Source organism: Natrix helvetica (assembly GCF_964273705.1).
Source record: "Natrix helvetica genome assembly, chromosome: 1".
NCBI lineage: Eukaryota > Metazoa > Chordata > Lepidosauria > Squamata > Natricidae > Natrix > Natrix helvetica.
In genome coordinates this window covers 168,640,208-168,667,086 of record NC_138548.1, presented here as the reverse complement: position 1 = coordinate 168,667,086, position 26,879 = coordinate 168,640,208, and the positions used below count along the sequence as shown (strand labels likewise).

At 41.1% G+C, this 26,879-nt stretch overlaps 1 protein-coding gene across 9 annotated transcripts in view; it reads left to right on the top strand.

Moving 5' to 3' along the window:
• ZNF385B (zinc finger protein 385B) overlaps positions 1 to 26,879 on the top strand; it is a 246,750-nt gene that overhangs the window by 206,635 nt on the left and 13,236 nt on the right. For all 9 annotated transcript variants that reach the window (XM_081938916.1, XM_081938912.1, XM_081938913.1 and 6 more), the window contains 2 exons: positions 3,365 to 3,527; positions 26,553 to 26,822. In XM_081938916.1, coding sequence (XP_081795042.1) covers positions 3,365 to 3,527; positions 26,553 to 26,822 — 433 coding nt within the window. The remainder of the gene's footprint in view (positions 1 to 3,364; positions 3,528 to 26,552; positions 26,823 to 26,879) is intronic.

The window sequence follows — 26,879 nt, the reverse complement described above, 5'->3', positions numbered from 1 at the left end:
TCTGCCCTTGGATCATTTCAGTAGAGCAGGCTGTTCTGTGAATGAAGTTATAGTGAAAACACTGAAAGGGGCATGGGTTACATTACCCATCCATAAGCTCTAAACTTAATGAGTAGCTATGCTCAGAGACTCTCAACACTTAATTTCCGAAGGGCCACATCTCTGAAGTTGCATCATCTCTGGAGATAGGATTTTGGAAATCAGGAACCCCTCAAAACAAATGTGGATGCTAAACAAAAAGTCTGGATAAAAAATATCCCTAATGGAGAATGTGTTCCACAGTTACACTGCTTTATTCATAGACGTTTACAAGGGGTTCAGAAATTTCCTTTGTAGCCCTCCTGTCTTAACCTGCCACTTCTTCAAACATTTTTTTTTCTCCAGAAGTAAAACATAGAACAATCCATTCAGCATCTTTTGATTAATGGTGCTAGTCCTCTCCATTTGGGAAAACCACAGACAAGAAATCACTGGACAGTGAACAGAAGAATAGAGTCCCTGGGTATAAACAGACATGGCTTCAAATTCATACAGAAATCAGTTGACACTGTTGCACTTGACTCAATGTTATGAGGTGAGGTCTCAGCTTCAAGGGCAGGGTTTTGTGCTAGCAGATCTGGTTTAATGGGAAGTGACCAAAGTCGCTACTGACTGATTAGTGAAGAGTTCAGATTGCTTCCCATGTGGCTCTGAAGCCACCTTTTAATAATGCTATATTGCTCTGTTCTCTCCTTATAGGTAATGAATGAACCAGGAGAGCTCCAATTTATTTCATATGAGTTGTCCTTGACATTTGAAAAGGAAGCAATAGAAAAATATTTTGTTAAAAGAGGCACTCGGGGACTTTTTGCTTTCTGCTTTCATTTTTATAAAATTCTTGAGAGAAAAGACTTTTAGAGCGGTCTACCCCATCTCTCTTCTTTTGCTGATATATCTATTGACACAGTCGGTTTACATATGCTATTCACAGAGCACATAGGTTTTTTTTTTTTACTTTAGAAAGCTAAAAGCAATAACAGTGCCAAGAAATGTGATGGCGGGGATAGAAAAAAATAGCTGGGCCTGAGGGACAAGTTAGAAGAGCTTCCAGATAAATGGTTCCTATAGCTACCACTCAAAGGATAGGCAGCCATTCTGTTTTCTCTTTAATAGAAATAAAACAATGAAAAACCTGTTAGAGAACTGTGGAATTGATTCCAATGGAAAACAGAGTTGTCTGAGTGACTATCTTATGTAATATAATGAACAATGCAGGATGATTGCATAATAAAAGTAGCGTCTGGAAGCATCTTACATGTAATTTTTATTACACAATTCAGGATTTCATAGATATTCTTGGTCAACAAATAGGTTGCTATTGCAGAGTAGACAAGTTTGCTCCTACATGTCCACTGCTTCTTGAACAACAGAAAATTGTATATAACTTTATAGTAATTGTAATCAACAGATTAACAGAGTTGGAAGGGACCTTGTAGGTCATCTAGTCTACCCCCGCCCAAGCAGGAGACCCTACACCATTTCTGACAAATGGCAGTCCAATCTCTTCCATATCAGTCATTTCTTTTTCACCCTTTGGGAAATTCCTGTCTAAAATAACAGCAGTTAATTTTAAGCAAAAGACAAAAGCCGTGTTTCTGTTAGGCTGAGATAGCCTGCCTCTGAAGATAAAGGCTCTGAACAACTCTCTGAACAGAATTACAAGTGCATTATAATACATAAGTACTGTATATAATACTCTAGTACAATTTCATTTCAATAATTCTTCCTCTGTATGGCATTTGAAAGAAAAAAGGAAAAAAATATCATACCTATCATTAATCACCAGACTTTGGTGGCACACATCTAGAAATACAATACACACAAGATATTTGTTGTATCATACAATCTGCTGCTAAGAATAATGCCATGGCTGATATGCATTAGGAATACCGACAGCTTGTGTTAAATTGAAAGCCAGCCATTGACCCAAGCATGAAAGCTTTTTTCAGCATCTCTGCTAGACTCCAAACTCTTCTGGGTGCTCTTAACACTATGTTGCTACAGAAAGGGTGACTGAATTAATCTGAGTGCAAGTAGGTGCCACAGAACGGCCATTCTGGGACCTCATGTAATAAGGCAACCTGGTCACCTGGGTATAAGTCAAACAGATGAAATGAAAAGGGAGATGCACATACTGTATACATTTGTGCTCAGTAACAATCCTTGCAACATGTAAGTAACTTATCGTCAGAATCCGTGCAAGTAAAACATCCATTAAGTTTCAGCAGTTAGATTAAGAAGCAAATAACACCAAACACATTTTCTGTTCTTAAAAAAAAGAAAGAACTGTATTTCTATAGGGCCAATTGTGTTCTCTATGTAAAACTGCACAGAAAATAAAGTTAAAATGATATGTGTACATGCAAACACATAATAATCTATCACCCAAATATGGACCACAATAAAGATTGTTAAAACTATTACAAGGTTTTCAATTGTATTAGTATCATACAAAGGAGGAGAGAAGTTGCTTAATCAATTGGAGTTTAAGAACTAGTAATTCTAAACTTATTTATCAAAAAAGAAATTCCTCTGAGTTTAATAAGGCTAACTTTCTAGCAAGCAAATATTATAAAGTCTCTTTAATACAAATCGTTTGCCAAAACCATCTTAGAATTATATAGTACTTAAAGTGTCACTAGACACTATCCATATGTAATATAGATTTTACTCAATGTTGCATAATAATATCTGCTGGATTATTTATATAACAGAAAAAGGCGCTTTATGTCTCCCATGTTTTCAAAAAAGTTAAAAAAAAGGTAATATCAGAAGCAAGTGTAATTTTGCACATAGGACAGGATACTTATCTTTAAATAAAATAAAAACTGTATTGTACAGGACTAGTAATAGACACAGACAATCATAAACAAGTAAGTATGCTTTCATAAAGTCTGGTACAAATAAATAGACTATAATCTTATGCAAACTCATAATGATTTCAATAGAATTGTATTCTGATTGTGGGTAAAACTGGGCCCTTAATTGTCAGATAAATATCTAATTTCCAAATCTAATTTCATTTAACTTCCTGCAATGGGTTAAAACTGTACTAGAGTAGAAGTCAAAAACTAATAAGAAGGTAGATCTTTTTGGAATCTTATAATCCATGAAAATACATGTTCTTCAATAAGATCTCAGTTAAAGTCTGAAAAGTATCTTGTGAAAACCTGGAACAATATTAATAATGAAGTACTACTAACTTTGCTTAGACGAAAGAATGTAGTGGCTCTTATTGGAAATTGTATAACTTTTCTTTTTCCATCTTCTCATCTGTGAGTGATGTCAAGTATGAATGTTGAGCCTGATTTGTTCTCCTTTGTAGAGCCAGGCTGAGGCCCACTACAAAGGAAGTAAACATGCCAAGAAGGTCAAAGCACTAGAAGCAACGAAAACTAGACCAAAAGCAAGTGCTTCCAAGAACAGCGCAATGGCTAACATGAACGGCTCTGCTACGCCGGTCCCGGCCAACATCTCTAACAAATCAGGTCAATGAAATTTTCATTCTATACATTCTTTGCTTCTCCTTCTTGAATTACGTGAGATTTTTGTCTAGATGCTCTCTGTCTATTTCAGTGCCAATATTTGAAATTAAAATTGTCTAAAGCTCTCCTTTCTGAAATAGAAAGTGATTGTTAAAACTGGTGGGTCAGTTTTCCTATGAAGCTTCATTTGGTCTTCTTGTTTCCCTACTGAATATCTATTAAACTTTTAGTCACTGACCAGTGATTGGCAAAAAGTGATAGCAGATCTAATAGAGAGATGCATATAGAGTGATTCAGCTGTCTGTGTTAAAAGTTGCCCCCAATGGTAGCTCTCAAATGGATAAAGAGAGATTCTCCACTGGCCCTCAGTGTGGTGCTATTTGCTGTTCAATGGCCCCAAGCACATTATCTTTCCTACGTATAAATATCAGTTGTTTTATTATGCCACTAGTTGATAACCCGGCATTGCCTGGGTATTTATTTATAGGGGGAAAATGTCTGGACCAAACCTAATTTCTAATGGATTTTCCCCCTTACCAGAGGGAACCCACTTGTAGAGCACTGTGAAGCCGTTACCATGGCAACTCCACTGTGCTGTACAGTAGAAGCCATTTTAAGGCACAACAGGCTGTATCTTAACAGAACACACACACCAAGGGGTGTCTTACACCCACAGTATTTTTTTCCAGAGAGTAAGTCATCTGTGTACCAAGTTTGGTGGAAACTGCTCAAGGCATTCCAGTCATTTTTATATAGAGAGATTGGTAGTTAGTACATACTTATATCTCATCTTGGGCTAATTATTAAAAATAGCATAGTTTATTTTATATAGGCAAAGGTGAATAGGATCCATTTTTTCCAGGTGGGAATTAATGCAACCTGCAGCACATTACCCACTGCAATATTTCACAGATATCTTATTTACAGTCTTAATATAATATCAGAGATCAAATCTGTTGTCTCTAATCTATAAATATTGACACTCAACCAAGGCTGCTTACAAAACTTCCATGAGTAGGATATGTTAACCTTCGTCTCTGTTGCTACTTTTAGGTTCTACTATTGTCAAAAATTAAAGGAACCCCCCCCCCCCCCCCCATAATCTGTTAGTTGAAAGAGTGGTATAATTGAGCTTCCCCATAGTGGGCAAGCAGAATCAAAGCTAAGAAAGCTAGTAAAAAGGTTGTGGGGAAGATACCAACAATCCTGATCTCAATTCAGTGATCAATTGTGCCTGCAGTCATAGCTATATGTGTATATAACTGAGAAATGTGCAAAAACTCTTAATTTTCACAGAGACAGGCTTTTGCTAGCTTAGTGTTCCAAGGGGGTCAGAATAATGAATTAGAGGGCAGAAACGTGTTTCTTGTGTGAGCAAGTTCCTGGGACTCTCTGGGGAAGGTTGAATCACAATAATAAATTTGTAATTTCTAGATAATAGCATTTACTATTTCTTCTCTACTTTAAGAAGCCCATATTTCCTCTATTCCGCTTGGTAATTGGTGGAATGGTCTTTCTATGTAATCCTGTAATCTATGGTAAAGTTCAAGCATCATCCGCAATATTAGAATTCTTCATAAATCTAACCATGGAAATATAATTGGTTCCACACCGGAGGAGGGAGGAGAGAATGCAATAGATTTTAAATTTATTCTGATCTTTACGTTAGTAAATTTATAAATATGATCTAAAGGAAGCATTTTAGAAATTGTGTTATAGATATAACTGGTATATCAGGATCAGCAGTTGAATCACAAATAACCTGAAGTGGATTACATCACCATGGGCTATTGCCTGTCAAGCAAAGCCAATGGGGAAGCCAGTTTCACTTAACAATGGTGTTACTAATTTAACAATTGCAGTGATTCACTTAACAATTGTGGCAAGAAAAGCGTAAAATGGGCAAAATTCACTTTAACAAATTTCTCATTTAGCAACATAAAATTTGGGCTCAATTGTGGCCGTACGTAAGGTGACCAACTTTTTTACAGTGAAAAGGAGGACAAATAAATTGGAAAAAATATATCGTAAATAAAAGAAATATTTTATTCATTGCAACAATAATACACTAAATTATGATATATGCATAATAAAAACATTTGCAACATTTTATATTGTAATTATGCTTACATGCCTGTTAATTATTATTTAAATGCGTACTTTTCCATTGAATTAATATTTTTTGTCAATGTATCATCTTCTAACAATATATTGGAAATATCTGAACAAGAAATATCCTTCATATTGAATTTTACGGCAAGTGCTGCAGCTAGAGTATCAACATTCAATCTCGATTTCTCACTTGTCGAAAAATCATTGGCCATTGAAAAAAACTCTTTCAACTGCTGCATTAGTTCCAGGGCAGCACAACGTAAATTGAACAAGTATAAATAAATGTTCACATGGAATATGTTCATTTTTGAAATGGCTGAAAACCCATCTTTTATCAATTTCAACATGTTGATTTTCCCATTGTATTAATTTTTCAGAATTTAAATATACATTCAGTCTTCTAATTTCTTCAAAGAGACAATTGTCGTCTATTTTAATGTCTAGCATTTCTTTAGATAAAAATTCTTGAGTCTTGACGAATTGTCATGTCAAATACAAATACGTCACATAACGCGCAACAGATTAGTCTTCAAATATCGAAAAGGAGGACATATAGGAGGACACTTTTCGAGGGAGGACAGAACTTACAAAAAAAGGACTGTCCTCCCTAAAGGAGGACAGTTGGTCACCTTACCGTACGTTGAGGACTATCTGTACACATTAGAAGAAAACATTGGTCTCTTCTTTGCAGGAATTGAAGGCTATTATCATACATCAGGAATTAAGAAGATAAGTTTTTAGAGCCTGAGATCCATAAAATGGATGTGACCAGGGCCGGATTTAGATGAAAAGAGACCCTAGGCTATTCCACTTATGGGGCCCTTTCACCTCCCATTTTTAAGTTTGTAAATTATATGAGAGATAATAAAATACATCATTACTGTGATATATATCAATATATTAAATGAAACATGTTGTAATTGGTACTAACTTTAAAAAAAATGTGGCACGGATAATAAATAAAAATAAAAGGCCCCTCTTGATCTTGAGGCCCTAGGCTGAAGCCTAGTTAGCCTATAGGAAAATCCAGCCCTGGATGTGACCACAATACAGATGTGGGTGTCATAGGTTTCTTCTAAACTCTTCTTTTAAAGACCTTTCTTTTCTTTTCTTTTCTTTTTTAATCTGAATTGCCTGTTTTGGAAGTTAAACTGCTGTTTTCAATTTTAAAATGGAAGGATATTGAGAAGCCACTTTTCAATAATTGAAGAAATGAAGGCTGCAGGTAGTCCACTCCTTGCAAATGGTTGCTGTGTGTGTGTGTGTGTGTGTGTGTGTGTGTGTGTGTGTACACATAGATATATGCATACATCAGAGGTGGGTTTCTGGCAGTTCGTCCCGAATCAGGCAAACTGGTAGTTGCGGTGGTGGGAGGCTCTGCCCACCCACCTGGACGCTTCTGCGCATGTGCAGAAGCATTGCGTGAGCGTGCACGAGGGAGAGAGTAGTAAAATAAATTGAAACCTACCACTGGCATACACCTATAAAATCTAAACTTAATTTAGCTTACAAGAAGAGTTAATGATTATTACAAATTATTATACAAATTATGGAAGCTAAGAATAACAAACAGATACCTACAGTAGAGCTCATATCAGTTTAATTACATTCCATCTAACATCCACTGAAAAATCTAGAGAGACAATAGGAAATTCTCCTAGTGGGTAATAGCTGCCAGGACTAATCTGACACAAAGACACTCTTCCCCATTCTACAAACAAGAACTGACTAGGATGGTACTACTGACGAGGGTCCTTGTTTAATGTTGTCCGAGAAATAGAATCTAGTTTAGAGAACTCAGCCAGGTATCAGCTTGCACTGGTTCCCCATTGCCACCCTTTATGAGATAATCGCAGGAATTATCACACTTGGCCTAAAGGTAGAGCCTGACTCGATATATCTACCACGGTGATCTTACAAGCACAAGACAATTACATTTACCTTCAGACAGAAATATGATAGAAATCAAACTGTATTTTCATGGATGGGACTGGAATATTACAAATAGTACAGTGTAATTTGAAAACAATCGTTAAGCAATAAAACCAGAAAGAAAAAGTCTGGAGGTAACATATACAGTATTATATTAATGATACAATTGAAATCATTTTGGGCATCTACTTTTTTTTACTACCAGTATACATTATCTCTTGTGTATAATAAAGCTGTATCTTTCCCCCCTCTGGGCTTTGTTTCTAAATAGGCAAATAAAGGATATAATGAAAATAATATGTCAGCAATAAAAATATAAGTATAAATGAGGAGAAAGAAGGAATAAGTTCGGTCTTTATCAGTGCAAGATGTTAGAAATACCACACAAGTTGAACTGGAAAAATAAGAGAAGGGTTTTTTTTTTTATAAAGAACAGAAATAGGTAAAGGAACATCAGAAAGAAAGAGTTTCAATGAAATAATAGAACAGCAGAACAGCTAAACAAAAAAGCCCATGAAGTTTATAACATTACGGGTCTTTTTCCATGTAAGATTGAGATTGTCTTGGCAACTCGCTATCTTCAGGCTGGGTTTCGGGCTTAAAGTGTGATCAGAACTGCCATCTTTCTATAAATCTTGGTGGGGGGATGTGGAGTGCTGGCTTTGTTTCAGTAAGTGGAATGATTGGTTGTGTGGTTGTATCATGATTGGTGCTGATTGCTGATTGCTGTGTGTCTATTGTTGTTTCATGTTGTAACAGCCTGGCTTGTTTGTTGATTAGGGCTGGTTTCCAGATGTCTGGTAGGTGGGAGGTATCGTCATGTTTATTCATGTTGTGGGGGTGTTTCTCTATTTCAGTAGCTTCCATAATTATTCTCTTGTTGAAGTGTTCTGTTTTGGAGATTAACCAGGTTCCTTCAAAATTAATTTCATGTCCTGTAGCTTTAAGGTGCTGGAAACGGGAGGAAGTTTTTTTCTTTTTTTCTTACTGTGTTCTTGTGTTCTGCGATGCATGCATTTATTCTCCTGTTCGTTTGTCCTATGTATGTTGCAGGGCAGATTTTGCATGGTATTTCGTAGACTCCTTGGTTTTCTAGCTGGATTTTGTCTTTGGGATTTCTTAAGAAGTTGGCTATTTTTTGATCAGTGTTGAAGGCTGTCTTGATATTGTGTTTGTGGACACCCATTTGCTATCTACAATAGAAGCATACATACACCCAAATTTAATTAATATGGAAAATATTGTTACATATAAACAGTTATTGAACAGACAGGGGAGATCAAAACTAGATTGGAATTGGCATCACAAGGGGTACAAGTAGAATGGTGGTCCTACTTAAAGATACAATCAAGGTTTGCACAGTATAGGAAGAAGGAAGGTATTGCCAAAGATTACACAATATTAGATAAACTTTTGATACAGACAGAAAACAGGCTGATCAAAGTGTTGTATAGACTTTTGTTGGTTTATAAGCTAGAGGAGGAAGATGTCAAACAAACTCTGGTCACCTGGGTGAAAAATTTCGGTTATAATGTGGAAGTGGGAAAAACTTTGGATACTTAATCAGAAACTAATAATGGCTACGGCATATAAAGAAAATCTTTATAAGATGTTCTACAGATGGCATCTCCCCCAGCACGGCTCTCCAAAATGTTTAAAAATCTGGCCCCAAATTGTTGGAAGTGTAAAAAAAAACACCAGGCACTTTTTATCATATGTGGTGGACGTGCAATGATGCAAAAAAAAAATATTGGAAAATGATTCAATCATGGTTAGAACAAATGGTGGGAGACCATATCTTGTTTAAACCAGAAATTTTTCTCCTAGGTATAATACCGGAGGGGTTTAAGAAAGATACACTTTATGTAACTATAGATGTACTAACTGTGGCGCGCATAAGTTATGCACAATATTGGAAAAAAGAAAATACACTATCAGAGCTAGATATAATCAAAAAAGTGTTGACTTTTTTGTGCGGAAGCAGATAGGCTCACTCTTGAACTTAAAAATAAAGTGGAATCAGAATATTTTGAAGTCTGGAACAGATTTTATGATTGGTATAAGACAAGGTGACAAGACTGGAACAAACTGTATATTGTGATTGGATAGAAGGATAGACAAAGTATTAAGTAGGCTAATTGTTAATGGTTGAGACTAGCTTTTTATAATGTGAATGTATGATCACTTCTTCGCGGTACTGCATTGTTTTAAATGTAAAAATAATAAAATATATTCATATATCACAACTTACACTTTGACTTCGACCTATACATCTCTAAAGCACAAATGAAGAACCAGTTTGGTGCCGTCATTAAAGTACCAGGTTAGAAACCTGGAGATTGGGAGTTCTAGTCCACTTGTGGCATGAAGCCAACTGGGTGACATTGGGCAGTCACTCTCTCTCTCAACCCTAGGAAGGAGGCAAGGGCAAGCCACTTCCAAAAAAAACTTGCCTCCAAAATTTCAGGGAGTAATCAAGACAGTCATCAAAGGGTAAGACTGACTTAAAGATGCAAAGAAAATCACTAAGGACTACATGATGATGATAGTATATCAATCCTAATGCATGAAGTTGTCATATGATAGAACTCATAGATCCTCTCAGCAATAAAATAATTTGAATTAAACATGTGAGCCCCTCAGATTCATGGATTATGAAATAAAACAAGTGCCTAAATATTTAGGCAGCATGAAGGTGAAATGTATTATTCACTTATTAAGTATAAATGAGGGTCCTTTGATTATGCAGTCTAAATCGAAACAAATACTCTTCAAAAATAAAGGAACTGCAGATTTTCCTGTACACCGCTTGGAGAGTCCAAGCAATGGGTTAATTCAGTCTGCTTGCCCTTAGGACTGAGGAACTATTTTTCCTTTAGCCACACCTCCTCCTGGTGTGCTCGATCCCCCAGAATTCTTCCTCAGTCAGCCCGTTTGGACGTAATTAGCTAGAGCTCTGAGCTGAATTAATCCTTTTTTGGCTTGGACTCTCTATTTGCGTTTTACTTCTATTTCCTAATATTTCCCCAACTTTGTGAGACGTTTCTATCCTCATCGCTGCGCTTTTCTCCAGCAGAATTCACATTTGAAGGCCAGGAGGTAAGCTGGAAGGTGGTGGGGGGTGCCCCTCAGCCGATCCTCATGGGACGGCTTCGGAGGCCTGCCGCTTGTCGTTTAAAATGGCGCAGCTGCAGCGGCGAGGTTCCTGCGTCCCCAGGCCACTCGTTTGTTATTTTAGTCGAAGTATTTTTCGTTCCCCGGCCTGCTAGAGGACCTCTGCCGCAGGGAGGAGTGGGCGATCGTCGCCATTCGAGGCGCGTTCGCTTCTCGCTCTCCCTTAGCCCCACGCTGTTGCGGCGGCCATTTTAGGCGCGAAAAAAAGCGCGCCCAGCCATGGCCGCCATTTTGCATCAGCCTCGTTATCAGGAGACCGCTGGAGGTGGCAGGGCCTAGCAAGGGTTTCTCGGGCTGGGATCTCCACCTTCGCTTTTTTGCCTATTTTTGCGAGCGGTGCTGGTTCCTGGGCCATTCCAACGGTCATTATACCGGCTCAGGGAGGAGGCCTAAGTAAGCGCAGGCCAAGCTTTTTCTAGTCATTCTCCTCCCTGCTTCTCCTGCGGAGCCTTGCGCCTCGGCGCAGGCCCCAATCCTACCCCTGGGCCTCCGACTGGTATTAAGCATGGGATAATTTCATACGTATTGACTCAATTACTGTGCATATGGCAATTTTGACAAATCTTTTTGTTTTGTTCCCCTTGCAGCAACCAGTCTCTCTCTCTAACTTCTGCCTTGTCATAGCCTTGCTCCATCTTGTGTGGTTATTGACTATGGACCTGCCCAGTCCCCCTGATTCCCAAGATACTAGGCCGAGCCTCTCTCAGGCCCCTAGCAAGGGTTCCTCCTCATCGGGGAGTGGGGGTGCGGGCAAGAGTGGTGGGGGTGGCTCTGGAAGGCAGCGTTCCAGAACCCCTTCTGTGGCCGAGGCCAGGGATGCTGAAAGGCGCCAGCGGGCCCTTGACAAGCAGTTTGAGAAGGCCAGACGCCAGGCAGACAGGGAGCAGTCCCTCTCAGGAATCCCTCCCTCCCGGGAAGATCTCCAGATGGTCCTCGCCGAGGAGGTGGAGTCCCAGGACCTATCCCCAAATAGGTCATTTGCAGAGCCGGCCTCCCCGGCACCCTCTTGGGCCTGTGAGCAGGCCCCTCCCCCTGGGGATGCCAGTATAGACGATATGCAGGGTGAGGCTTCACCCCCCCTAGAGGAGGGCCTGGATCCTGATTCTGACTCTGAGGAGTTATCTCCCCGCATGCAGGAACTAATGGCCCGTGCCATTGCCAAGGGCATCACGGAGGCCATGAAATTTAAGAGTCCCACTGCAGTGGCCCCTAGGGGTCCCAAACCCGATCAGACAGCTCCCCCTCCAAGCAAGCGTGCTCGCCATCCTTCCCTGGAATCCTCCGTGGTCAGCGAGGCCTCTGCCATTGAGGACCCTGACCCAGAGGTGCTAGGTCTCTCGGACGACGAGGACCTTCCCCCTGAAGCGCCCGCCTTTGCGGGTCTGTTCAAGCCCAGCCTTTTCAAATCTGTCCTTCACAAGGTCAAGGCTGCCACCAGGGTGGGGATCAAGCCCAAACCGGCCGCGCCGGCGGAGGATGCCACTCCGGCTAATCCCAATGCGGTCATGTTTGATGTCCCAGCTCCCTAACAAGAGCTGGTTCCGGTTCCGGGGCTGTTCCTCGACCTAATCCAGCGCCAGTGGGCTCAACCAGCCACGCAGTCCTCTCCAAGTGGGTAGATAGGAAGCTTTATACTATGGAGCCAGTGCTGGAGGACCTTCTGGCCCTTCCCACTGTCGACCCGCCCATCGCTGCACTCACCTCCAACTCCCCCCTACCGGCCGACCTTCTGGAAGGCCTTAAGGCGGAGGACAAGAAAGCGGAAAAGGCGTGCCACAAAACCCACCTGGCGGCTGCCTGGGCCATCAGGGCCTCTTCATCCGCCTCCTTTTTTAATAGGGCTTCTGTGATCTGGCTGCGCGAGCTCCTAACCAAGCTCCCGGCGGGAGACGTCCGCCTCCACCAGGACGTGTCTAAAATAATCGCGGCCTCCCAATATGCCGCTGACGCATCCCTTAATGCCACTAAATTCGCCTCCAGGGCACTCGGCTCTAATATCACTTCTCGCCGGCTGATCTGGCTCCGACATTGGCAAGCGGACCAGAAAAACAAGTGGAAACTGGCTTCCGCCCCCTTTAAGGGGTCCAAATTATTTGGCGAGTCCCTGGATCCTCTCCTCATCGAGTCCAAGGACAAGAGGAAGATCCTCCCTTCCTTAAACAAGAAGCAGGAACGTAAAGCCGCTCCCTATTCTAGGAGGCAGTCCTTTCGTGCCTCCGAGCCTTCCACCTCCGCCTCTTCCTTCTCTCCCTCCAATAGGTCCTTCGGTCAGCAGGGCGACAGATCCCAGGACAGGGCGCCCTTTCGGGACAGAGGCAGGCAGCAGTTCGGCTTCCGCAAGTATAACCGCGGTGGGGCCTCCAACAGGCCGTTCCGTAAGTCAAAGTGACTGCCCGGGCTCGGCGCCCATCGGGGGTCGCCTCCAGCTGTTTGCCTCCCATTGGGTCCAGAACACCGAGGACGCTTGGGTTCTGCAGATAGTCAGGGAAGGCCTCTCCCTGGAGTTCCTGTCCCTCCCCCCCCCGGACCTTCATCCGGTGCCCAGTCCCATCCTGCCCCCAAAAGAGGGAGCATATGGACCAGGAAGTCAGACACCTCCTAGACATCAGGGCCGTGGAACCAGTTCCCCAGGGCGAAGAGGGGAGGGGGTTTTACTCCATCCTCTTCCTGGTGCCAAAGAACTCAGGGGGGTGGAGAGCCATCTTGGACCTCAAAAACCTCAACAGGCACATCGCCTACCGGAGGTTCAAGATGCAGTCAGTGCAGACCATTCTGGCGGGGATTCGACAGGGAGATCTACTCACATCTATAGATCTCAAAGAGGCATACCTCCACATCCCCATCCGTCCTCAGCACAGGAAGTTCCTGCGCTTCTATTATGCGGGTCGCCACTTCCAGTACAAAGCTCTTCCATTCGGCCTCTCGTCCGCCCCTCGGACGTTTACCAAAGTGCTGGCGGTAGTGGCGGCCCAGCTAAGACGCAGGCCCATAAGGCTCCAGTGCTACCTGGACGACATCCTTATCCAGTCGTCGTCCAGGCAGCAGGCATTGCGGGATCTCCGAATCACTATGAGATCCCTCAAAAATCACGGCTTCACTCTAAACCTAGAGAAGAGCCATCTCACTCCAACAAACAGACTTGTACACCTGGGGGCGGTGATAGATACCAACTTGTGCAGGGTTTTCCTCTCCCAAGACAGGTTGGCCGGTCTAAGGTCCATGACCCACAAGGTGATGAGCTTGAGGCAGGCTCCAGTGGTCCTTCTGTCGCAGCTGCTGGGAAAAATGATATCCTGCATTTCCATCGTGCCGTGGGCCCGCCTGCATTCCAGGGCGCTTCAGTGGCTGCTGCTGCCGCACCAGAGGGCATCCAGGAGCAACTCTCCCAGGCCGATTCGAGTTACGCCAGAAGTGAAGAGGTCTCTCCGCTGGTGGGTGTCTCCGGCCATCCTCGAGGGCCACCTATTCAAGGAGCCCGAGAGGTTAGTCATCACCACAGACGCCAGCCTCTCCGGCTGGGGAGCCCACATGGGTTCCCTGGTTGTCCAGGGCAAGTGGTCCCAAGTGGAAACCAGCTACAGCATCAACCTGCTGGAACTGAGAGCTGCTCGCCTGGCCCTGCGCCATTTCAGCCGGTCCATTCATCGTCAACATGTACTTTTGATGACGGACAATGTGGCCACCAAGGCCCACATCAACCGCCAGGGCGGCACCAGATCCAGAGCACTGATGAGAGAGGCGGAGTCCCTGGGCCGCTGGGCGGAGCGCCATCTGGAATCTCTCCGCTCCGGCCACATCTCCGGAGTGGACAACACACAGGCAGATTGGTTGAGCAGGACAACCATAGATCCTGCGGAGTGGAAACTGGACCCTCGCCTGTTCCACCAGATGTCCGACAGATTCGGAAAGCCGACCGTAGACCTGTTTGCGTCCAGGGACAACAAGCAGCTCGACCGATTCTACTCCCGGTTCTTCACCCCGGGGGCGGAGGGGACGGATGCACTGCGTTGCAAGTGGCCCCGCGAGCTACTGTATGCCTTCCCTCCCCTGCCTCTCCTTCCTCAATTCATCTCCAAGGTCATCGCAGAGGGAGCGGAAGTCCTCCTCGTGGCCCCGCACTGGCCCCGCAGGTCGTGGTTCGCCGACCTTGTCCACCTGTCGGTGTCTCCTCCGTGGCATATCCCTCCGGACCAGATCTCCCTCAGCCAGGGGGCCGTGGTTCATCCAGAGCCCCAGTGGCTCCAGTTGGCCGTCTGGCACTTGAGGGGGACCAACTGAAAGGCCAAGGCCTATCAGAGGAGGTAGTGAACACCATTCAGGCGGCGAGACGCCCTTCAACCACCAGGATTTATGATGCGTCCTGGGCCGCCTTCGCAAAGTGGTGTGAGGAGCTGCTCATCGAGCCGACGACCGCGCCTGTTTCCAGAGTCCTTGACTTTCTTCAAGCGGGACTCAACAAGGGCCTGGCCCCAAACACCCTTCGACGCCAAGTGGCGGCCTTGTCCACCGTCTGGTCGGGCGACCATCTTTTGCCTCTCAGCAAAATCCCGAAGGTGCGCCTCTTCCTCAAGGGCACCTCTAACCTTCGCCCTCCCACCGTTCATCGCTACCCCACTTGGCAGCTGTCCGTGGTCCTGCGGGCCCTCTCCGGCCCTCCATTCGAACCTCTACGCACTACTTCTCTTCGATTCCTGACGCTGAAGACGGCCTTCTTGGTTGCCATCACGTCAGCTCGCCGGATTTCGGAACTGGCGGCTCTTTCTGTTCGCCAGGACCTGTGCGTCATCCACCCTGACAGGGTCATTTTGAGACTGGACCCGACCTTTACCCCCAAAGTAAACTCATGGTTCCATAGAGCGCAAGACATTGTGTTGCCAAATTTTTGTCCTCATCCGTCGCATCCCAGAGAGCGATCCTGGCACAATCTTGATGTCAGGAGGGCCCTGAAGGTCTACATTGCTCGTACTGCGGAATTCAGGAAGTCAGAGGCTCTTTTCCTCTCCTTCCAGCCCGGTTCCCTAGGGAAGAAGGTCTCTTCCTCCACGATTGGCAGGTGGCTTCGTGCCTGCATTGCGACAGCCTATGAAAGTCAATCCAAGGCCGTTCCGCGCGGCATCACTGCACACTCCACACGAAGTGCTGCTACCTCCGCGGCCTGGGCCACCCAGGCCTCGATCCTGGACATCTGCAGGGCCGCTACATGGTCCTCTCCTTCTCCTTTTGTGCGACACTATAAATTGGACATTTTCGCCTCGGCTGAGGCGTCCTTCGGCAGGCGTGTGCTCCAGGCGGTTGTGTCAGAGACCGAATCCCGGGAGCCTTCTTCTGCCCACCCAGATGGACAGTAACTTGGGTATGTCCCATTGCTTGGACTCTCCAAGCGGTGTACAGGAAAATGACCATTGGCTTACCTGAAGGGTCCTTTTCTGTACACCGCGGGAGAGTCCAACCCACCCTGGCTCTCAAGGCCGGGATTCGGGTTCTTCGTGTCAACAGTACATCATCTTGGACGCTTCGCTCCGTCCGCACGAACTGACTCTTTCTAAGAATTCTGGGGGATCGAGCACACCAGGAGGAGGTGTGGCTAAAGGAAAAATAGTTCCTCAGTCCTAAGGGCAAGCAGACTGAATTAACCCATTGCTTGGACTCTCCCGCGGTGTACAGAAAAGGACCCTTCAGGTAAGCCAATGGTCATTTGAATCTCACATTTTTGTATTTTGCTTTGCAATATAGAGGATAAGAAAATGAGTGAATGTATTTTGAATTACATAAAAGAGCTCTAGAGATGCATTTCAGAATACAAATGTAGAGTCTTTTGCTCCCTGTCAGCCACTCAGTTTATGGTTTATTCCCTCTGGTGGCAACAGGAGCTTAGTTGCAAAATTCCAGCATTTATTGCTAATTTTTCATTTCCCAGACTCCATAGTATTTGAGGGACTTTTCCACAGTATTTGTGGTTTTACAGTTCCTAAATATTTTCTTTGATTCTACTCCTGGATCACGTTAATTTTTTAAGAAAATGTATTTATTATTGAGATCTTTGGCAGTCCTTGCTTTTATAATTAAATTTATTTTATTTGGGCAGTAAATAAAATAAATAAAGATAAGAAAGATATGATAATCTGCAGCACGTATGATATCGATCATGCGTTTCCCAAACAAAATATACATCTGAGTGCCTTAGATGGTTATATATAACAAAGAGCACATTCTTCTAGCATATCAATTTTTATGCAGAAGTATATCTTGTATATTAGTCACATAATTTGTGAAGTAAGTTGAAAAGTCAATGTACTTTCCCAATAGGAAGCAATATGTATTCTCCCATTTTCTCAAAAAAAGAGATCAAACCACCTAGTTTGGAGGAATTTTGGAAAGTCCAGCTATGTTTTAGATTTACCTCTGGACATGGGTATGCTTTTATACCCACAAATTAGAAATCCAACACTTTTTACATTTTATTATTTTCATTTTAAATATTTAACATAGAGTACAGGTATGGAATTTATCACCAGAAAATGTGGTATCAGCTGCACTCAGAAATCTTCACACGGAGGCTAGTTAAATAAGGCACTCCATAGCACAAGATAAAATGATTATATCTTTAAAGGATTTATATGAGTTTTAAAAAGATAATTGGATAAATTTCTAAAGTTATAATCAAGACTAGATATTCTCCAATATCAAAGGCACTTTATCTCTCCGTATCTGTTTTAGGGAATCATATGTAGACTACAACTGCTCTCCTGTTGTCAGGTTTCTCTGTAAGCTGGAATAGAAACAGATAAACAGACTTTAAATGAAACCAAATTTATCTTAGTAAGTGTTTTGATCAAAAGCTACAAAGTCATTAAGAAAGAATTCTAGTTACTGCAGTATAACAAATGCAAACCCCATTTACAGTGAAATCAAAATTCGAATTCTTGTCTTGTCTCTCTTTCTCCTAACCTATATGATATAATGTGCTACAAGTTATTCTCTTTTGGGTGGTGACAACTCTTTGAAGTGGACCAAGAAATAAGCATGACAGGGGTTTCATGAATGTGTTTTTATTGTAATAAGGTAGAATAATAGCATCTTGAAAGCCTATCCAGGTTTCTCACTGCCTTATCTTTTATGTTAAACAAAATCATGGTAAATTTATTTGAAATTTCATTCTCTATATTTATTACAAAATTCAGCTACAGGAGTCAGAAATGCTCGGTTATATTTTTTTAAAAAAAATTTACCAAACTAAACGTACACATTACGTTTCTAATTTTTTTTAAAAAAAACTTAATGTTTGATGATACTTACAGCATGATTTCTTTGGACTTTCCATACTCACTGCGAGTCTCATACTGGCTGTCAGTCAAAAGGCAAAGCAGATTCACCCAACAAGGAGTTTTCTAAGGGAGTAAGACTAATTATCAAGGAGGACAAATGAAATGACCAGTCAGACCCTTGAATGGCTTGAGTAGTTGTTCTTCCTGCAGTATTTAGTTTAAGGCTAAGTCAGAAGAAAATGGGTCTAAGATACAGATTTACATTGGGACATACTGTTGCCTAAGAAAATAATCCAGCAAGGAGGGAAAGGAGTTTAAAAGGTAAAGGTCCCCTCGCACATGTGTGCTAGTCGGTCCGACTCTAGGAGGTGGTGCTCATCTCCGTTTAAAAGCCAAAGAGCCAGCGCTGTCCGAAGATGTCTCCGTGGTCATGTGGCTGGCATGGCTAAACGCCGAAGGCAAACAGAACATTGTTACCTTCCCACCAAAGGTGGTTCCTATTTTTCTACTTTCATTTTTACATGCTTTTGAACTGCTAGGTTGGCAGAAGCTGGGACAAGTAACGGGAGCTCACTCTGTTACGTGGTGCTAGGGATTCGAACTGCCGAACTGCCAACCTTTCTGATCGACAAGCTCAGCGTCTTACCCACTTAGTCACTGTGTCCCTGTTTAGATTCAGTCAAATATGTTTATGTTCAGTCAGATATGGATTTTTGCATTAACATGTTGTTATTTACATGACAAAATGATAGAAAAGGATGTAACTGGCCTCTCAGGCATTTTGGGATCAGATTATACTGTACTTTTCAAGAAGCATATCTTGTCACATACAGTATTTTAGTATATGAGATCTAGTGACATGACACCTAGAACTCTTTCACCCATTTGCTGATTAGATTTGCCAAGATTTTCAAGGAACAGTCGTATATACAGCATAGAAAGTGGTAATGAACCTGCTATTTCTTCCTGTATTTATAAACTGCAGTCTTGAGGGTCTTTTACAATTTTTTTAGCTTTCCTTTGAAATAAAAGGAAGTTCTATTTGACAGTTCTATTAGAGCAGTAAATTAAAATGGTTACTCTCTGCAACTTGGACTCTTTCATACTCATACTTTGTAATCTGTGGCCAATGGTATTAAAGACAAACGCCAGCATGTTTACAGAAGGCGTATAATTCAACGCAGATATTTTAAATAGCTTTTCATTTTTGGGAGTTTTAGTATGTGTTGCAATATTTGTAACTTCTGTAGAAAAATAGAAATCAAATTAGAAAAAACAGAGCCTTGTCTGCTGAATCAGTGTATAAAGGGAAATTATTAATAAAATAGTCAAAGGTTTCAACAGCATAAGGGGACAACAGATTTCCTGAAACCCAGCCTAAAGCTAAATATGGCTTTATTTGTGTAAGATTTCAGTGTAAGTAAACATTTTTATTAAGAATTGGAAAACAGTCAAGATTTCCTTCTTTTTCTTAGAACTTTGAGCAAAACTAAATTTATTTTTAAAAAATTATTAAGCGTATTTAAACGTTTAAAAAACAATATACAAATTTCCACTCTTTACAGCATTTCTGTATCAGTATCACTATATCATTCATATTTACATAAGTTCTATTTTATAATTCACTATTATATATCATATAAATATTTAGATTGTAGTAATATTTACAAATATATCAGTATTGTCATGTTATTGTAGATATTACATACTTCTTATACAGTAGTTTTACGTCTATCATCTAGCCATTAATACCATATACTCCAAACTCTATGATATTCCGATTCTTCTCTGTCTTTCAGTTCCATGGTCAACCTATCCATCTCTGCACACTCAAGTACTTTTCTTATAATCATTGCATCTGAATGGGTATTATTCTGCTTCCAATTTTGAGCAAAGACAATTCTAGTTGTAGTTAGTATATATAATATTCTATATTGAATTTTTTTACAGATATTTCCACCAGGGGTGGGTTCCAGCTGCTGCTAATGCCATTCACTCAGGGATGTGCTGTGCGCGCACTTGATGCATGTTATGCACGCATGTGCGGTACTAAACAAATTGCTTCTGAACATGTAGAGTACTCCTGGGTGCTGGGGAGGGCCAAAATGAGTGAAAATGGGCCAGTCTTTCACAAAAATTGGGGTGTTTTTGCCCTCCCAAACCCCTAGGAGCATTCTGTAGGCCTTCCAAACTCTCTGCATGACCCGTTTTTTGCAAACAAAATGCCAATTTTTACCCCCCCCAAAAAAGGCCCTTTTTTGCTAGTTTTTGCCCTCCCCAGCCCCCAGGAGCACTTTGCAGGCCTCCCGAACACTCTGCATATCCAGTTTTTCATAAGGGTTTGGGAGGCCTGCAGAGTGCTCCCGTGGGCTGGGGAGGGCAATTTTTTTAAAAAAATTACCTCTTCAAAATCTTGGTGCGTCTTGTCATCCGAAAAATATGGTACTATAGAATAGATGTGACTACAGACTATAAAGTATGAATATGAAAGAGTCCAACTTGCAGAGAGCAACCATTTTCATTTACTGCTGTAGTAGAAATACCAATCTGTTTCATTTATAGCAGATATACCTGTCATTGTCCCTGACACTGTAATCAAGCTTAATTAATTGGATTCTACCACTGAGAGTGTATTTGCATATCATGCTAACATATGTTTGCTGTTAGCTAATAAGGTACACAAAATGGAAAATGTGTTTTGTTTTCATCCCAAAGCTAAAATGTGTTCAGTAAACTCTGTAAATATTTCTATTTAGCAGGAACAAAGCCCAGAACATTTTAAAAATATTTTATTCTTAAATAATAGAATATAAAAGATAACAATTTGGAACAAATGAATTATTTCTAGGTTAACCTAGTTATTTTTTACTAACCATAATTTTCATATTCATGCTTTACACTGAACATTAATTATTGTTGTTGGTTTCTATTTATTTCTGATAAACCATATTTAAAATGTCTACATTTGTCTTGCTGTATAACGTATTGTATAAAAGGAAGCCGTTCCTGCTTCAATTAATGAAGCTTCTGTTATGGATATACAGTGGTGTCAATTTTGTCATTGCACACATATTGTCTGATTTTGATCTCACCAGCAAAGTTTCTCTTTTCAAAGAGAAAAGATGATGCCTGGTTGGTTCTTGTTGCTATCAATCCAGAGCATTTTTGTTATTGTTCCAGGTTTTAGTTGGAGGGAAGAAAGAAAAAAAAATAAGCAAAAAGAAACCTCAGAATGATTTCTGGATCATTCTGATACTGGATGAGTAAATCAAGACTGGTGTGCATCATTTTTATTGTCCTCTTCTATCTTAACAGTTCCCAGAGGGGCAGAGACAATATTCCTAGTGCCTCCTTTTCCATTGTCCTTCCTCCCCTTGGCCACCACTGCCGGTGTCCTATCATGGCATATCACATTGACATGCTCCCTTATCTTCCAAACCTTCCTTCTCCTCAGCTTCCATCGCCAATAGTTGTGGCTTTCCCCCATTCTTTTATAAATCCCCCTGATCTTCAAAAGACACTTCTGCTCAGAGCAACAGTATTTTATCTATATCTGGAAAAAGGCTCATTTTGTTCCCTCTCCAGAACAAACGTACATGTTTCAATTTTGGCATCAGCCATGTTAGATGCTCGAAATGGTTTTTGTAGTTTTGCACTTCCATAGCACTAATCAAGAGACTTAAGCATAGTACCAGGTAAAGGTAAACCAAACCTTGTTATGGTGTGCCTTGCCACATTATGTAAATAGGGTCTCTGTAAATGATTCAGAGATCAAACATCTCTGGTAAAAATAGAGCCAATTTACATAGCGTAATTGAGAACAAAAGTTCCTATAGTGGGATAAGAAAGCAAATGACACAATATATGACAGAATGTAAACTACTCTTTGTTTTTGCATCATGATGTCTCCTAAAAGTATGTAAGCGACAGAATTTGCCTTGTGACATCACACTGCATATGTCATTATTTTCATGAAATATTTGAGTGGCACAGATGCTAGGGAAATGATAAGGATGGTGAGGAGATCTTCTTCACCCTTACTGGATTCCAGGCAATGTAGTAAGGGTAGAGAATGGGCCAAAAGGTGACGGCGAGGCAGAAAACCAATCAAATTAGCAGCATGTGATTGTTTGATCAATCATTCAATGAATACATTTTCTGATATTCACTCTACATGGGGAGACAAAACGCCTGGTACTGTTGCTTGGGTTGTGAGCTTGTGGAACTCAAGGAATTTGATCCCTATCCCTTTTGGCTAGCAAAAGTAGACAAGGAACAAAAATTAAAGGTTTGATCCAGACTTTATTTGACACCACCTTGTAAAAGAGGAACGTTCCAGCAACTTTTTAATCTATTCCCATTTAAAGAGGCAATCCTACATCCAACACAGTTGGAGTTATATAACCCTATTTTTAACCTCCCCTTCTTCCCCAAGAAAGCTGTTGAGAATATGGTGGGATTGTAATGACAGAGAGCTCTGAAAGAAGTGGAACATCTGGACTACGGGTGTCAAACTCAACGCCCGTGGGTCACATTCGTCCCATGGGGTGCTTAGATCTGGCCCACAGGGCCACTCTGAAAACAGCAAAGGACTGGCCCATGGTACCTTGGCCTCGGCCCTCCCAAGCTCCATTTTTGTTGGCAGAGGTTGCAGGAAGCCGTTGCAGCCAAAAATGGAGCTAGGGAGCAGAGCGCTCGGGCTACCACAGGTGCCACCGACATGAGTGACATTGATCTGGCCATGCCATCCCAGCCCCCCAAGGTCGAACACAGCACTGATGTGGCCCTCAATGACTCTTGCCCGTTTAGATTCATGTGTTCAAGAAAAAATAATAATGTAAAGCTATAAAAAGTTAAATGAGAACATTCAGAATTGGTCATAATGTAGGTGCAAATAATACAACCAGAGAAGTATACATATATGGAGGTGGTTTACTTATGAAATAGCTACACAATTTGTTTAACCTATGAAGACCACATCTTTGCCTGATGATTGTAAAAATATTATTGTTCACATATTCAAAGAAAAAGTAGCAACGGTAAATGGAGATTAGTTTGTTAAATGTGTCTGGGAAGTGCCCAGTAGAATTCTCATCAAAAAGGTATATGGGAGGGATAAAGAGCAAAATCTCAAAAGTGCAATATGACTTTTTGCTCAGCAGGGGGCATGCAGAGTAGATTTTTTGCTCTTCGACATGTTGCTGAGAAAGTTGAGAAAGTAAGTTTACAATATGCTTATTGATTTAGAAAAAGCATGTGATAAAATGAAGAGGGTGGAATTATGCAACAAATAGAGTATTTACATTGGTTACTGAATGTGATAGGCATCTACACTGCATAAGCAAATTAAGTGTGGGAATAAAAGGATGTGGAATAAGACACAATTGACAACAGAGGTGTTTTGATTGGAGATATTAATACGTGCAGATCTTTGTATTCCAAAAGTGCTTTGTTGGTTGAGGATCTGAATTATTTACAGTGAATATTAGATGGGATTTTATATTGCAATGAGAGTGTAAAAACCAATGCATCAAACATCAAAGTAATTGTACATACATAATTTAAATAAACATGTAATGTGAACAGTAGGAAATACATACAGTATATGACAAAAAAGGAAGAAACTATTATGGTGGGCATTTTAGTAGGCAGTTTATGATAAATGGAAAAATGCAAGGATAAATTTTAAAATAATTTATTAAAGTTGTAGGTGCAAATTTGGATAGGAAGATAATGAGTAGCACATTGTTCTTTTGCAAGGAATAAATCTTTGTCAAAAGAAACAAAACTGGCTATGTATAAGGATGTTTATACACCCTTTATTGTATGAATCTGAGAGTTGGATATGTCAGAAGCATAGCAGCATGTTGAATGCACTGGGAATGGGATACTTTACAATGTGTTTGATGAAACAAGAAGAGAGAGAGTTAAGAATTAAAGGGTGCTAAGTTAATATGAATGTAGAAGTTAGCAACTAGTATGAAAGAAGTACATTGAGGTTGTTTGATCATACACATAGAATATGCAGAAAATTAATGAAGATCAAATCACACAATAATTACATTAAGAATGAAAGGGTTGAAAAAAGAGAGAAAACTGAGAAGTCATGGTTGGATGGGGCTGATAATATCTTCAAGAAGAGGGAAATAAATTTGAATAACAAATGCAGTATGTGAATTGGTGCATGGAATTCCATGTGTGGAAATGAGGATGTTTTGCAAGGATAGAAAGGAATGGTGTGGGTGTAAAGAGATTTAGTTAGATTTCCCTTTCTCTGATCCTCTGTCTTTAATTTCTTCTATTTATTGCTTCTTATGGTACTTTTCTTATATACTTTGAATAATATCACTTTCCTTAAAAGAGAGAAGTCAGGCTGTATGCAGCCAGCTAAATCCAAGGTAAAAGAAATCTAACGCTGCTTCATTCAAGAATATTTAGGGTGTATTTGTGTGTGTGTGTGTAACAAGGCCATTTAAAAAAGACAAAGCTAAATTAGGCCTTTTATCAAGGAAGCAAATTCTGAAGAATTGATGCAGCTTTAAAGCAGACCTGGCTTCTATACTGCCATTAAGACAAAATCCTTAGGCAAAGAACTTCAATAGTTTCAGTGAGCTGTGGAGGGAACAGCCATCCTGAAGAAGTTATTTCAAGTTAACCGGCCCAAGTGGTTTTAAGTCTTTATTCAATTTAAAGCCCTCAATAACTTGGGCCGAGTCACTTGGAAGAAGTAACTCATCTAGAAGCAGCTTGTCCATTTTTTATCTCTTCAAAAATAAACTGGAATATCAATGTAAAGCAGAAATGTCATGTGGTATCCATGCTGTATTGCTCTTAGGAATTACAGTGAAATTACATTCTGTGCCAATTTTTGCCTGGCCTTCTTCAGGACAGCATATCCTGTTGGAAACAGATGGCACCATACAGGCACATTCCCTTGCCTCATGACATAAGCTGAGTTGAATCCTTGTGAATGGAGTCACATTTCAAAGAACCAAGTTTTCCCATGGGCCGGAATTAACACCACAAGGCAAAGCCCTCCTGTGATGGGGAAGCCCTAGACAGAGCTGCTAGCATGCCAATGTTAACTTGGGGGGGGGGGGGAGACACGGTTTGCAATTCTTGGGGCAGTTCTCTTTCCCCCCAGAAGATCAATGTAATCCATCTCCTTTGAGGAACACAATATATTTTCTTTGAAGATGTTTCTTAACTCATATCTCAAGAAGTCCTGAGATGGACAAGCTAACGAAAGAAATCCAAGGAAAGGAAGGGACGGAGTATTATTTAATATGGGGGAAATGGTGCAGTTGGTTGGTGGATGGAAACAGAAATTAGCGATAGTAGTCTAAGAAAGATAAGAGTTACAAATCTAGGAAAAATGTCATACTAGTAGAAGAATAACAAAGCCTGTTCAATGTAAATAGCCAAATATAGATGGATAAGTGAAAGGGAATGAAATAAGAGGGTTAAAAACGTGAAACTGAATAGAAATGTATTGAGAGGGGAAATAGCGTATGTAAAGATGTACCGATTGATAGCTGTTACAGGAAGGAATGTGACGTTCTGGTGTAATGTATAAATGTAGTGTGTGTCTTTGTTATTGTGTATATATGTTCAAAATTTTAAAAAAAAATTAAAAAAAGGAAGCCCTGTTTTGTTCAAGGCTTTAGTTTTACATGCAAGTTTTGGATAATAATTTTTAATTTTGTAAAATTTCATATAAGAAACAATCTTAGAATAGCTGAGAAAATATGCAATGAAGGTGGACAGTCTAATGCAGGAGTGTCAAACTCAAGGCCCACGGGCTGAATCCGACCCGTGGGGTGCTTAGATCTGGCCAATGGGGCCACCCTGGAAACAGCGAAGGACTGGTGCCTCAGCAAGCAAAAACGGAGCTCTGTTTTCAGCTGCGACGATCTCCTACAGCCCTCTGCCAGCAAAAACAGCCACGTCCACCCTGGCCACGCCCACCCACCCAAGGTCAAACACAAGTGGAAGGATTTCTAGCATATGGTCTATAGTTCAATTGTTATTTTTTGTTTCAGTTTGGCTCATTCTCACATTACTAGTACATTTCAGAATATTCCACCCCGTATAAGGCAAGCAGAAAGGTCTATTCTGTCCAATGCAATTATTTTACAGGTGCTTTTCTTCCTACAGCTGTAGCTGAATCAAAAAAGCTGAAATTATTATTTTAAGAATATGGGCATTGATTATTTAGGTATATCATTTTTTTCTTCTTCATGAGCTACTTGAGATTTTCTAAGATGAGTTCCATCAAACTCTGATTAATATAAGATTTTCCTCTTAAAGAAATTGCTGTGAAAGATGTCAGAAATTAGCCTTTGTCAATCTCATGCCTTCCGGGTGTATTGGGGCAAGAATTTCCAGACAGTGTGTAACCTTTGACAAGTTGGGATTTCTGGAAATTATAGCATCAATACATTATGAGGGCTGTAGATTGAGGAAGACTGCTTTGAGGAATTGCTGGAATGCTGTTGCTAGAATAGCAATAGCCCCATTCATTCTTTCTCTCCTTCTCTTTAAGACAGGGCAATTCTGAAAGCTAATGACTCTAGTCAACTTTCAAGGGCTGAAACGATCACCTTTATATCTGAGTCTGCCAGTGCAGCAGCAGCAGCAGCAGTAGCAACAGCTACAATAACCACACCTTTGTGGCCAGTTTCTTCCAAGAGCACAAATGGGACTACAATTGCCATTTCTGAATCCGAAGAGGAGAAAGCCAAAAAATTACTGTATTGTTCATTATGCAAAGTGGCTGTGAATTCTTTATCTCAGTTAGAAGCACACAACACAGGTGAGTCTTTGCCAGAAATAACTAAATGCATAACTGTTATGTTTTAGAAAATTTAGG